Genomic DNA, 13683 nt, shown 5'->3' with positions numbered 1-13683 from the left:
CAGGGAGAGTACGAGAGGAAATGGCCTTAAGAGGAGACAAGGGAGACTCGGATTAGATACTAGAAAAATGTTTTTTGCTGTTTGGGTGCTCAGGCACTGGGATAGGTTGCCAAGGGATATGGTGGACTCACCATCCCTGGAGGTGTTCAAGAAATATCTGGATCTGGTGCTGGGCAATGTGGTTCACTGGTTTAGGGGTTACAGTGGCAGTGCTGCGTTGAGGTTGGACTTGGTGGTCTTACAGGTGTCTTCCAACCTTGGTAATTCTGGGATTCTTCAGCAGGTGCCACAACAGCCCGGAGAGGTGGCCGTGAGGAGGTGCCCTCCGGGGAGCTCTCCGAGGCAGCAGTGAGTCGCAGTGCCCCCGAGGAGCACGTTTGTCCCTGCCCGGTGGGTGCCACCGCTTACTCAGCCCTTACTCATCCCCGCTCAGGGAGACGTAGCCAGCGAGGCGGGGGGGGGAAGGGGGGGGGGGTTGATGACCGGGTTTATCGCTGGAAAACACTCCTGTGGGAGATGCGGGGAGAGCAAGGAGCAGACAGGTGTGTCCGCAATAACCCGGCGCGCTCCTGACTCGCGGGATCTAGGTTGCCCAGGGAGGCTGCGGGTGCCCGATCCCTAGAGGTGTTCCAGGCAGGCTGGTCGGACGGGGCTTGGAACAACCAGGTCTTTAGAAGATCCCCTTGTCCATGGCAGGGGGTGGAACGAGGTGGTACTCAATGTCCCTTGCAACGAAAAAGCATTGGGAGATTGTATGCTTCTATCACTCTGGGACTCCGTCATTCTGCGATTCTGGGATTCCACGATCCCGCCCCGCTCGGCCCCGCCCTCTTACGCGGCTCCACGTCCGCGCCCCCAGCTCCCGGCGCCCATAAAGTGGACGGCGGCGGCAGGCGGCTCCTTATGGAGAGCTGCGTGCCGCCGGCACCTGTTGTGCTACGGCGACTCCTTTTGCCCCGTTCTCTCTGTGTCTCCGTCGCCTCCCGCCCCGAGTACGGACGATGAGGGCCGTGGTGCTGATGGCCGCGCTGGCCGTGCTGGCAGGTGCGTGAGGGACGGGACGGGGGAGATCGGGACTCGGCCGAGCCTGCGCTCGCGCCTGAGGCGGGGGACTCGCGCCTGAGGGGGGGCTCGCGCCGCGGCCGTGGGCGGGAAAGCGCTGAGGCGAGTGAGGAACCCTGAGGCAAGTGAGGGACTCCGCGCTCGGTTGCGATCCCTCTGCCCCCCTGCTCACTGCGCTGTTTGCCTTCCTTCAAAAGCGAACCGTGCCGCCGCCGGGTCCTCGCCCAACGCCACGGAGCCGCAGCGGCACGAGGAGCGGGAGGCCGGGAGCCGTGAGGGCGAGCCCGTGCCGGGTCCTGACTATGAGGAGGATGAGGAGGAGTATGAGGAGGCGCTGCCCGTTCACCAGTACATCGTGGACGACTTGATCCGAGGTGAGTCGGCGGCTCTGGGATCTCGCAACTTGCGAGTCCCAGCTTACGCCTTTTCTTTCTTGTAAACGCTGCTATGCTTAGCTCGTGGAGTATGGAGCAAAAACGTGCTTGTGCTTGAAGCTGCTGCTTTAGAAATAGCTGTCGGGGTGGAAACCTAGCTTGAATGTGCCCAGGGTGAGTGGAAGCTGCAGGCCAGCCAGTAGCTTACTGTGCATAGCTTTATTTCCTGACAAACCTCACAGGAGGGCTGGGGTCAGATGGTGACCACCTCCTTAGTGTAAAACCATCAGTGGAGATTTAGGTGCTGTGTGGCCCTAAAGGTTTGTTTTACATCAAGTTGTCGGTCTTGCTGCAAGAATTTTTCTGGATAATTTCTGATGGTGGCCTATTTGGGTTGGAGTCAACTGCAATTTTGTTGGGAAAGCAGGCACTTAAATCCTTTAAGTGGCCACAGGAAAGTTTGCTAAACATCTTTAGGCCAGTGCTTCACTGTCAATAGGTGTTGTGTGTATTTATTGTAATTTGCCTGCTTGCTGAGCTGTGAGGAGATCTGAGCAGTCTGCTTACTGTGGGAACGGGAGCATTTTGTTGGTTCTGGGCTGAGTGTAGTTGCAGTACAAGCCAGGTATCTGCAAGTGATTTGAACCTCAGTAGGTGTGAGTAGGCTGGTCCTGTTGCCTCCGGGGTGGATCTGACTACTGATTTTCCTGCAGAAGCACCCTGAGACTTGAATGTGACTAAAGGACCTATTAAATTAAGTGGGCCCATGCTCATTGTGGTCACTTGAGGGAACTGGTGGACTTGTGCTTAAGTTCCCTGTGAAGATCTCTGGGGGAAACGCGCCTGTTGGTGTTGTCAAGCAGTTTAGCCTGTCGAACTACTGGCTTGATGACTGAAGTGCTGTCTTAACTGCACAGAAACCAGACTTGTTACCTAAGGTGGTTGGTTTGTAGACCAGCTCTTCTGCTTGGCGTGAGGTTTATCTGTGGCTAAACCTTGAAGCTGTTATGATTCAGCTGCGGATGGCTTTCCTGGCCGTGCAGCCTGCAGACAGGGACACCGAGATCGAGCTGACAAGCTGAGCCTGGGAGAGGGAGGGCGGGAAGTGGCCTCAATTATGAAAGCGCGAACCTAAAGATCAAGTCAGACGGGACAGAACAGGGGCCTTTGACTGTCAGCAGTGAGCTCACACTGCCAGGCACAGGAAACCTTGCTGCAGGAGCTGTGTACCTCGTTTACATATTAATATAGCTCATACGGTTTTAATCAGACTTCTGGTTGCTGAAGGCATTTTTGCTTTTAAGTAACTTCAAGCCAGGCTTGTTGCTCTAGAAGTGAAAATGATCAGCTGTCTAGACAACAGTGAGCTACACCTTGTTTCTTTGAATGGGCTCTCAGCACCAGAAATACAGGGTTAGGAAGTAGTTAGATCCAGTTGTGCCCTATTGTGGTGATTGCCTGTATGCATAGAACTGTGGGTAAAATATTAATCACCCAAAAATGATTTTCATCAGATCTTCAGAGCACAAGAGCAAAATTGGAGCTTGTTGTAAATAGCTTTGCTGTTTCCTAGGGCCTATTTAAATCCCTGGGGTAACTGTTACTCCTGAGCAGCAGTGTTGTGCTGCCGGGGCCGCTTTAGGGCTGGCAGTGCAGGAGGCGGGCTCTTGCTGTGCCAAGTTATTTCAAACCAGTGCTGTTGAACTCGGATTGCTGCATGGGGCTCCTCTGGAGCTTCTGATCCTCAGTCAGTGGCTGGTCTGCTCTCCTCAGTGAAAGGAACCTGTTTGCCCTTGCCTCAATTCAAGGGCTACTAAGTCACCAGGATTTTAAACCACACTCTTCTAGAGGTTTGTGTTAATTGAGATAATGAGGGGCGGCAGTAAGCGGCAGAGTAAATAGGCTGAGTGTCGCAGACTCTGGCCTTCACTCCTTCCCTGCGCTCAGCATCTCTCACAAAGCAGGAGAACTGGAAAGGAGCGCTCTCCTTCTGAAGACAGCACTGCAGGTTGTTTAGGAGAAACAAGTATGCCAACCGGGACTGCAAGCTGCTTTGCCTCGGCAAGTGCCCAGGACTATGTAGCGAGTTCCAGTGCCTTTCATCACTGATGCAAATGGAGAGTTTAGAGAAATGGAGCTATTAGCCTTGTACCTGTGCCCATGTAACACTGGAGCATGGCTGGGCTCAGCATGAACTCCCTGTTCTTTACAGGGCTTTGCTTGAAACTGTGCTGTTGCTCTCAAGTGTCTTATGCTATGAAATGCTGCAGTCCTGCATCTCTGCTGCTCTTCATCTTTGGTGGCTCTTGGCTCATCTGCTTCTTCTGGCTCTGGTCTGCATGGCACAGGACTTAAGTGTAGCAGAGTTGTGCTTCAATGTGCTGCTGAGCTTGCTGCCTTTGTGCTGGGTGTGAGATGCCCAGCAGCATTCTCACTTGCATCCTGTGCTTCCTGGTCACAGATTCTCCTGTGGTGGTGGTCCTCCTGGCTCTCATCAAATTCTTCAATTCAATTTTCTCAGAATTGTGCTTTCTAGCACTTTTACACCAAGGCGTCATGTCCTTTTTTCAGTGGAACCTGTGGTTAAACCCAAGCCAGCAAAGAGGGGGGGAGAGAAGAATGCTGGCAAATCAAGAAGGAAGAAGAACAGAGGGAAAAACAAGAAGAAAGGGACTCCCTGTGAAATGGAATACAAAAACTTTTGCATCCATGGAGAATGCATTTACCTAGAACATCTCCAGATGGTGACCTGCAAGTAAGTTATTAATAGCTTGTGAGTTAGGTGTCAGTGCCATGAGCCAGTGGCATCTGAGGGCTCAGAGGAAAAATCAGCTATCAGTTTGGTGTAGGTTCATCTCCTGCAGTATTTTGACTGAGAATCCTTCTGCCATGTAAATTAAGTGATGATGGAATCTGAGATGCATAACAAGCCACTGAACTCATCAGTTGGTCATAAACTCAAACCAAAAGAATGAAAAGGCGTGTCTTTCTGGAACATCACACCCAAACTAATCTCGACTTGTTGAAATGCTGACAAACCTTGTGCTAGAGCAGTGACTGCATTTCACGAACCTGCTCTGAAGTGAGCACCTTGAGATTCATGGGAAACTCAGAAGATGTCTAAGTCAGGTCTGATATGTGTGGGTGTCCTTGGCTCCAGACAGCACAGGAGCTGATAAGAACTTGTGTTAATATTTACTTGCAGGTGTCATCAGGATTTTTTTGGTGAGCGCTGTGGTGAACAGTTCATGAAGACTCAAAGGAAGAATGATGTGGCAGACTACTCAAAGACTGTGCTGGTAGTGGTAGCTGTGCTGCTCTCGAGCATCAGCTTCATTACTGTACTTATCATTGTGATAGTGCAGTAAGTATTATCCTCTTTGGTGTCTGTCTTCCTTAAGTGTGAGCAGGGCCTGTGCCCAATAACACCTGAATGTGCACGGCTCATCTGAGTGACCTCTGTGAAAAGCAGCTGGAAAGGATGGGTTCTTATCCCAGCTTGCATATGTCTGGAGGGTAGAAACAAGGTCTGTGACCCTTACATGGTAAACCAAGAGCCATCCTGCTCTTGCTACAGCCAGGGTAGTTAGAGTGCTGCAGAGCAACAGCAGGAAGCCCAGGAGGAGCACTAATGCTGACACAGGACTGCGTTCCCTAATCCTGGTGGAGAAACCTGCAAGCAGCAATGTGATAGCCTCGTGCATGGCTGTTAGCCAGCAGCTGCATGCACAGGTGGAGGGTATGAGATGGTGCTCTGAGAGTCCATTTGTTAATGGATGTTGCTGGGCTTAAATGCCTGCACTTGGAGGGGAAGCAAGTGGGGAGGCAAATGCTGCTGGTCCCAAATTCTGCTTGCTGTTAATAGGAAGGATGCACTATTTCAGCTGAACCAGCCCCTGCAGTTCAGTGTGGTGGGTTGTCAGAATCTGGAGTCCTGGTGAGAATTAATTCAAAGAGCTTTTCTTGGTACCTGTTTCAAACCATATAACAAACAGAAATACTGAAACAGTCCTGCAGTTCTGTCACTGCAGCTCCAGCACTGTAGGGCCTGGGATATTATAGCAACTCCAAGGTTCAGTCTAATTTTAGATCTAGATGAAGCACATAATCTGAGTTGGGTACGTGCTGTACCTTTTTCTGCAATTCAGGAAACAAGGTGTGCTTTGTCATTTCAGTGTTGCTTCATATTTAACTCTGAACTAGAGGAATGCTGGGATGAACACTTGTTCTCTGAACACTGCCCCATTCCTTGCTGCTAGGGGAGGTAACCAGTTCTGTAGTGCTCTAAGAGCAAATGATTATTGGTAGTTGATGAAGTGCATTTGCTTCATGTTCTGAACTCTCACAAGGTGGATGCATGCTAATCTGTACCCTCATCCAGAGAAGCTGCTGGGAGTAGTCACTAAAAAACACTGGAGAAATTGGGAGAAATCAGTAAGGGGCTTCCTTATTATGTATTCAAGGGACAGGGCCTAGATTTGAAGCCTGCAGGGCTCTGCTGTGGAGTTGAGGAAGGCAGTGTGGTCTCTGCAGATATAAGCTCAAGCCACTAGGAAATGTGTCACCCAGAATGTCTCCTGTTGCTTTGCTCAGTCCCAGCAATAACCTCTCTTCATCTTGCTCCCTAGTCTGGTTTAAGTCAAGAAGCTCAGTTTCTGTGAGGTACAAGTGTTGATATCTAGTTCAGAGATTCCTTGATTTTTACCAGCAGATACTGCTTGATGCTGAATGCTTAAAAACTTGTCTTGCTTGAAACTCCCTGGTGCCAAGGAGTTGCTTGAGGATTCACAGAACATGAGTCCAACATGTGAGGATGGGGAAGCTGGTGACGACTGGATGTGCATCGGGGTTCAAAATTATCTCTAACATGCCATAATTCCACAGGGTCAGGAAAAAGTGTCCTCAGTATGAAGAGAAAGAAGAAAGGAAAAAACTGCGACAAGAAAACAGAAATGGCAATGTTGGTGTGTAAATGGGGAGAAAGCAGGTATGAATGCTGACTTCAAACACCTCTCAGTCCTTCCGGGCTGGATGGGAATTGCATGTTTGTTTTGCAAAGCTAGTGCTTGCTTTTAGTGCTCCAAGTGTCTTGAAACATGTAAGTTACATGTGAGCAGCTGGCTTGGTTTTCTGGTTTCTCAAAACCACCTTGAATTGTACAAGTTGTTCAACAGCTCTGTTAAATTTCTGGCTGTGTTGACCAAGTGAGGAAGCTGTACTGAGATAAGTGGAGCTATGAAGAGGAAGTCCTGAATATCTGGACAGAGGCAGATGTAGTGCAGGAAACAGTGGTAGACTTCAGTCATGGAAGATGGTGCTAGAGCATCATCACCTCTTAGAAGAAAAGTACTGAGCATTTTCATATGTTTCCTGCAAGGAGAATTTCAGGAAGTTTCTGGTGCTCAGAAGCTGTGGACCAAAAGGAAGCTGTGAGTTCTGTGAGCACCACAGATAGCCGCTCAGTCAAGTTGCTTACTGTCACAGCAACTGAGGCCCAAAGCTCCTTGGCATGTGTGGATTGCTTCTGGGAGTGATCTAGTGGATTTTACTGGGCAGGCAAGTTGGTCTTTTCTGAGGCCAGGCGTAAGTAACAGCAGACTCAAGGACCATTACTGGAAAGGAGTTACACTGCGAGCTGAGGAGAAAGCCATACAAGATAGTCCTGCAAAATTCCAGCCGACCTGTCAAGTTTTGCTTTGCCACATGTCAGCTATAGATATTTTCTAGCTTTGTCCAGTGACAGTTGGAGGGTTTTGCTCAGAGCTTGCTTGAAGCTGAAGAGTATCTGGCAGTGTCCTCAGGTGTGGGCACGTCCTTCAGCTACCTGCTTTGCTCGGTGGTTTGCCGTGGTGCTAGCACAGGGTGCTTGTGTCTCGGGTGCTGATTAATGTGCCTGGTCTGCCTGTTACAGAGCAATTCTGAAGTGGCCATGGCCAGGCTGCGGGGTACCTCTGGCTACCTGTCACATCCACCTGGACACTGTGGGCTGGAGCTGTTGCCACTAAGCCCTGATTCATCCAGAGAGAGGCTGCTGCAAGGAGATGTCAACAGGCCACTTGCTGCTGAATCACTTGCTGAGGACACCAGTTATTACTGCATCTTGGCACAACGATGTGGAAGGAGCTGGCTTGTTGGGGGACAGTACCTGCTGTCAAGACCTGCTGGAGACTACTGCTACTATGCCTCCTCTCTCTACGCTAGAGCTCCAGTCTCAGCTGTTGTGTGGATGGACTTTGTTCTCTTAGCAATTCTCCTTTGGCAGCTCTAACTCTAAGGGGGAGAACCTGTTGCTGCTTTCAGGACTGGATGGAAGGGAGGAGATTCCCTTCCTTCCCTCTACAAAAGTGAGAGAGGGAAAGAGGTTGGGATGGCTTCTCTCCCTAGACCTCAGTGGATGAAAAACCTAATTCTGTTGTCACTGTGATCCATGTCCATATTGGCTTCCAAGAGCTTCATCTGTAGTTGTGACTTGCAGGGCGTTGGTGACAGATCTTTGTCAGCCACACCTGGGCTCTGTTGCTGTGTGTGTGGAAGTAATCCCTCCGAGCTGTGTGGGACTCGTGGTGTGAGTGGAGCTGTCCATTTGCGTGTGTGCTAGCCCGAGTTCAGATTTGTCTCCTAGGATGCTGAGACAGTGGATGCAAGACCTGAAGGTTTGCATCTAAAGGAAAAGATCCATGCTCCAACCAACTGATAAGGCTGGATCCATCTCTTCTAAACACAAAGCTACTTCTGTTAAACAGATACTTGTTGCTGCTTTAAGCAGTGCTTAAATATAAAACACATCAGATCTCATCAGTTTAACTTGACTACTAAGAACTCTTTCCTTTGAAGAATTTAATTCAGGCACTGATGCTTTGCAGGCAGTGGTCTCTTGTGCTCTACATTCAGGTGTGAAGAACTCATCTTACCTCAGTCTTTTCTGACCCAGGTGTCCTTGGTTTCTTAACTGTCCATGCAGTTTTGAGCACAGAATATTATTTGAGTTCAGTTTCTTCTTGGAAGAGTGATTGTGTTCTGTATAAACAGAGCAGAAATCTTCTGGTACCAGAGAAACAGCATTAATTGTCAAGTTGTATCTGTAAATGTGTAAATATTTATTACTGTATTTAATATTTAATGTTTCCATAACAAACTTATTTATTTTATAATTAAACTTTTTACATAACCTAATCATGGTAAGATTTTTTTTTTTCTTGCTCTCAGGAATACACGTAAACACTTGAAATTAGAGCTTGGTTTCTCCTCAAAGCAAGAATTTCAACACTTGAGAGCACAAAGTACTGCTGTGAGGAACTGCAGCCATGTGTCAGGCATAGGCTTGGTGCCCTTACAAGAGTGCAAACTGTTTGTAAACAAAATGTACAAATGCAAGTACCTGTTTGGGTAAGAGATCCATTTCATTCAGCTACGAGGGATCTTCTAGTTCCTGAATTATTGTGAGGCTAAGTCAGCTGTCTCCTTGGCAGCCGAACTTCAAACTGAGGTTTGAGCAGATGTAGCCCTTTGCACTTGAGTCAAGAGTTGGAATATTGAATGGCAAGAGCCTTTCATCTCTGTGCAGAGAGAATTTGGACAGCAGCTTGAAACCTGGTCTTAAATAAATGAGGAAAAGCAGCATAGCCTCAGGCCAGTTACTCCCTAAGCAGAAAGGGAGCCTTGGCCTCCACTGTCCGCTTGGAATTTCTTCTCTTCCTTGGTGTTTATTAGTCCAGCTATGTATTAATGTTCCCTCTAAGCACTTGTAGCAGTGAGCTGGGGTCTAAGTTCAGAGTTGCCTAAATAAAAAGTTTCAAGGAGGAGAGTTTGGCTTTATACAGTTAAAAAGAAGGGGATGGAGAAGATGGCTTTGGGGGCCTTTTTTCATAAGCATCTTCAAGAGGTGTTGATGGCTGGGACATAGGTCTCCTTCAAGTTGAAGAAAAACCCCAGCCATCAGTTTTAATTAGGATGCAGGGGGTGTATCCAGTGTGGGACTAGAGCTCAGTCCTGCCTGGAGTTGCTGAGATGCCTTGGCCTTCTGAGCTCGCCAGGGAGTTCTCAGGCTCTGAAAGCAGCCTGTATGGTATGTAGCTGAGGTACAGGTAAGGTATTGCAACACCTCTTGGGAAGATTGCAAGACTTCATTCCAGGGAACTTGCTTCATTACCAAAGTAAACAGCATTTCTCCAAGTGGCTTTTCCACAGACATTTGCTATTAGAGCTCTGGCAAGAAAAGCTGTTTCTGTCAGTCATGCCAAGATTTTTTTGCTTTGGAGTAAACAAGCTTGATCTCAGTGGTAACCAAGCCATGGCCTAGTGAGACTGGGGATGGATTATAACTCCCTTTTAAGAGCTATTAGACTCTTTTTCCAGAAACTTTTCTCTCTCTGGTCACCATTTTGGGGAATGTAAGAAGCTTTTCACTTGTTAAGCTATATTAGCACTAGTGTGGGAAATAGCTCTTCTCCCTCTTTCCTGCCTGGGTTCTAAACCTGACAGGAGTGAAGCTACCAGTGTAAGTTGTAGATTCCATCTGTTGTATATAATACCCTGATTACTGAGTGGGCTAGAGAGTATTTTCTGAAAGTAAGGAGCTGGGAACTGGAGAGGCAACAGCAGAGATCAGACTTTATAGAAGACCTTATCCTCTAAGGATTTAGGTTACAGCCAGGTTTTCTGGGAGGTTGTGCAGCCAGCAACTCTACAGTAGAGTTCTTGTTTGTGCTTTGCCCTTGGTCAGTCTCATCCAGCACTGCTGTAGCTCTTGCTAGCAGAGCTTTGCTGTGCCTGAGAGATGATGCTGCCTCATGCAGGGCAGAGAGCTGCCAGTGTTCCCTGTGGTGGCTTGTTGAGCACTCAGAACTGCTTTCTGTGTTTGGGGAACTGAGGGCAAATCTCACTGTCCATGGATGGCATGGGTAATTATAAATCCAGAACTGATGTATGTAAGAAAGTAAAATTTCCCTTCATTATGCTTTAATCAATTACAAGTTCTGGCCAGCAACTGTGTGTTTTTTCTACGATGGCCCTGGCTAATAACAGCCTGCTACAAGCTTCTGAATAGAAGTGTGATGCACAAGCACCATCCAGACCTGCAGTGTCCAGTGGGTTGGTTACTTAAAAGAACCCACAATAAATGGGTGGAGCTGTGTGTCTGGAAGTCCCTTGCTGTCCAAGGATGCTGTACTTGTGTGACAAGAAAATCTGATTTGCTCCAAGGCAAGGGCAAAGATAATTTTTACTGTTGATCCTGCACAGCCAGGTCTAGTCTTCAGGACATATATCATCTGGCTTTTGACCTCCTCCCCTCACCGTGGAGTTACCTTGGTTTCACTGAGAATGCCTGGATTTCTGGTTGCTCATCTTATAAATAAGTTATGCCTCCGGGTTTTTTTTGGCCTTCCATTGCCAATGCTACTTTGAGAGGAGTGCATCTGTGTCCTTCTCACTTGTAGCTGCTTCAGGTAGGACCTGAGGGAGGAGCCTGATGTGCTTGCACAATTTTCTGCACGCAGGGCTGATTTGGCAAGGTATTTTTGATATCCAGATCAGTATCCAGGGATAATGTGATGGTCATGCCTTGTTGCACAATTCCTTTGTCTCTGCTGAACGTTTTGTTCTCTGTGACTATTGTAGAAAGAAGGATAGCTTATCAGGGTGTTATCTATTGTGCACTTAATGGAGCTTTTGAATATTTGCAGTTGTCTCTGACCAGGGAGCTTCCTGTCTGCTTCTGGACTTGGCTTCCCTCCTCCTGCCCACCTCCCAAGATGCCCCTTTTCCCTCAGAGCAGTAGCAGGTGTTAGTCTGAACTTAAGAAGTTTTCCTTGGTAAATTCAGATGTACATGGACATCTGTAAAGGTGTTTGGACTGTCAGTAATCCCGGGCAGCTGTGCAGTGGTTTGCTTCACCCACATTTGTTGTTTGATGCCATTTCCAATAACTGGTGTAAAGGTTTGAGCCCTTAAAAGACTTGGGGTGTTCTTGTAGTAAGTATATTGCTACAAGTATAGGACTACCGATGCCTCAGTAAACTCCCTGAGCAAGCACGCCTGAAATCAAAGCTGTGAGCTGGGACAGGTGCTTGTCTGTCTTTGGAGGGGATTTTTGATGTGCTAACAGTGTGTTGTGCTTCAGAGAACAGTGCTGCATCCCTTGGCTCTTGAGGCGTTCTTGGATAGGGAGCCATGGCTGTGTGTCCTTGGTGACTGCTGCATGCAGAGAGCGAGCATGTGCAAGGAGCAAGGGCTGCTTTTTGCTGGCACTCTTGGACTGTTCACATGGGACAGATGAGTGGGCAGAAGGGTCAGACAGTCCTTAGTAAGCAAACCTAGCTGCCTTCTCATTTTATGAGTAAAGATGTGCATACCTATCGTTCCTCTGCTGGTTACACCTTTCCTGAGCCAGTAATCCTTGTTTCCTGCAGGTCTGGCTTTGTCTGTGACTCGGGAGTCGCTCAGCTCAGGCAGCTACACCTGAGAGTGTCAGAGGGAAACAGCTTTTGTTTGCTTTCTCTAGAGGCCCACAGCCAAGCAAGCAGGATTTGTACCTTCTTCAGCCAAAGAAGACCTCAGAGGTAGCACATTCTAAGTCCTAAGTAGAGAAATTATTTCAAAGTGCGTTTTCCTAGTAAGGACTGTCAGTGCATCTTTTTTGAGAAAGATCAGTTTTCATTTATAATTTTTTGTATCATTAAGGTGTATCTTTTTGCATATGGTTCAGAAAACCAGTTGTCAGCTCAGCATTTTTTGACTGAAATGATGCAGTCTGTTCTCTTTGTATATTGGGACAAAAAGCAAAGCTAAATAGCCTGGGAGTCTGATCTAACCCAGCATTCCAATATGTCTTAACCCAAATATGATACCCTCATTCCAGCACCATGCACCCAAAGTCAGACTGTCACCTCTTCTAACTGCATTTGAGTTCCTGCCTTTTGATGCTTTGTTCCAGACCTTGGAAAATAGTTTCCTTCTTTGGGTGTGCTTTTTCCTTACACTGCTGCAGTGAATTTGTATTTGGGCATCAGACGGCAGTCGGAGGCAGAATTGGTTTGTGGGTGGTGCTGGAAACCTGCTGTTCTTGTAGAGGATAAAGTGCTGCTGATGTTGTGCCATTAGTTAGATTCTTTTTGCTTAGGAAAGGAAATATTTTCAGCACTGCAGGTAACAAGTTTAAAAAAACCCCAGAAACAGAAATTACTTTTAGAAGTTTAAAGTGAGGAATATATTTTAAAATGTTTCTGTTACAGCATCCACAGCTCTTGTCAGTGCAGGGTCATGTGGGGGGATAGAATGTAAGAAAATAGTGCAGGAGGTAGTCTCACACCTGAGGAGTTGCAGCTGTACTAACCACCAAAGATTAGGAACTGGCCTGCCCTTAGTAGGCCACAGCTGTGTCCAATAAGAAGACAAGTGCTACAGAAGAGTGGGTTAGCTGGTTGTGAAGAGAGTTGGAGTTTGTTGGCTGTGCTGTGAAGGAGTCAGTGCTGTGGGAAGCTGCCTGTGAGAAATCACCAAGAAGGTATGGGAGCTTTGCAATATGATGGCAACGGGGTCATAGCATCTCAGCATAATCTCAGACAGGCCAATGTCTTGTCAGGTCTCCCTTCCTCTCCTTGCATCCCTGCTGGGGATGGTAATGTGAATTGTTGGTGGTTGAATAGGGTCTGAACCTGGTAGCTGTCCCAGGTTTTACACATAAGACCACCCTTTTCTTGCCTTGTTTGCCCTCATGTTTCTAAGTTATGTCATTTGTGTTCAGAAATTATTGGATGTGCACACAGCAAATGCAGGTGAAGAGTTTCAGACGAAACTTGTAAGTGTAATTTGGGTAGGTACAGTGTTAGTGTGGCTCCCATTGATACTTGTCTGCATTGCTTTCAGACCGTATCTGGCTCCTTGCAGTTAAAAGGCACTTCCCTGCCTCATGCCTGGGGATGATTACTGTTGGGGATGAAAGGCAGACACCTCCTGGGTGGAGCAGAACACAGCCAAACCAAACCAGGGCTTAGGGCAACAAACGTTCTGTCAGGTCTCGGTCCCCCTTGGTTATGATGAAAGCTTTTCAAAGACATGCACAGTAGTGACGTGTGTCGGTCCTGTGGTGTTCCAGGGAAGTACTGTAGCATGTTGCCTGGTAAAGACAGCAGCAGTTGGGATTTCAGCTGGAAAGAGGAGTGAGGTGGAAGGATAGGGTAGCAGGGTCGAGCAAAGTGGGCCAGAATCGGGACAGGATTTGAGCCCCTTCTCTCCTACCACAGGCATA

At 47.9% G+C, this 13683-nt stretch overlaps 1 protein-coding gene across 1 annotated transcript; it reads left to right on the top strand.

Annotated features, from left to right (window-relative positions):
- Positions 1-830: 830 nt before the first annotated feature.
- Positions 831-8617, top strand: AREG (amphiregulin). Its single transcript, XM_005495874.3, has 6 exons — positions 831-1044; positions 1260-1436; positions 4008-4191; positions 4642-4800; positions 6321-6423; positions 7348-8617. The coding sequence occupies exons 1-5, from the start codon at positions 1002-1004 to the stop codon at positions 6406-6408; spliced, it is 651 nt and encodes a 216-aa protein (XP_005495931.1). The 5' UTR covers positions 831-1001; the 3' UTR covers positions 6409-6423; positions 7348-8617.
- The last annotated feature ends 5066 nt before the right edge of the window (positions 8618-13683 follow it).

This window comes from Zonotrichia albicollis, chromosome 5, assembly GCF_047830755.1.
Source record: "Zonotrichia albicollis isolate bZonAlb1 chromosome 5, bZonAlb1.hap1, whole genome shotgun sequence".
In the NCBI taxonomy this organism is placed as follows: Eukaryota; Metazoa; Chordata; class Aves; order Passeriformes; family Passerellidae; genus Zonotrichia; species Zonotrichia albicollis.
The sequence above is the reverse complement of the archived record's forward strand: the minus strand, read 5'-3'. Positions and strand labels throughout refer to the sequence as shown.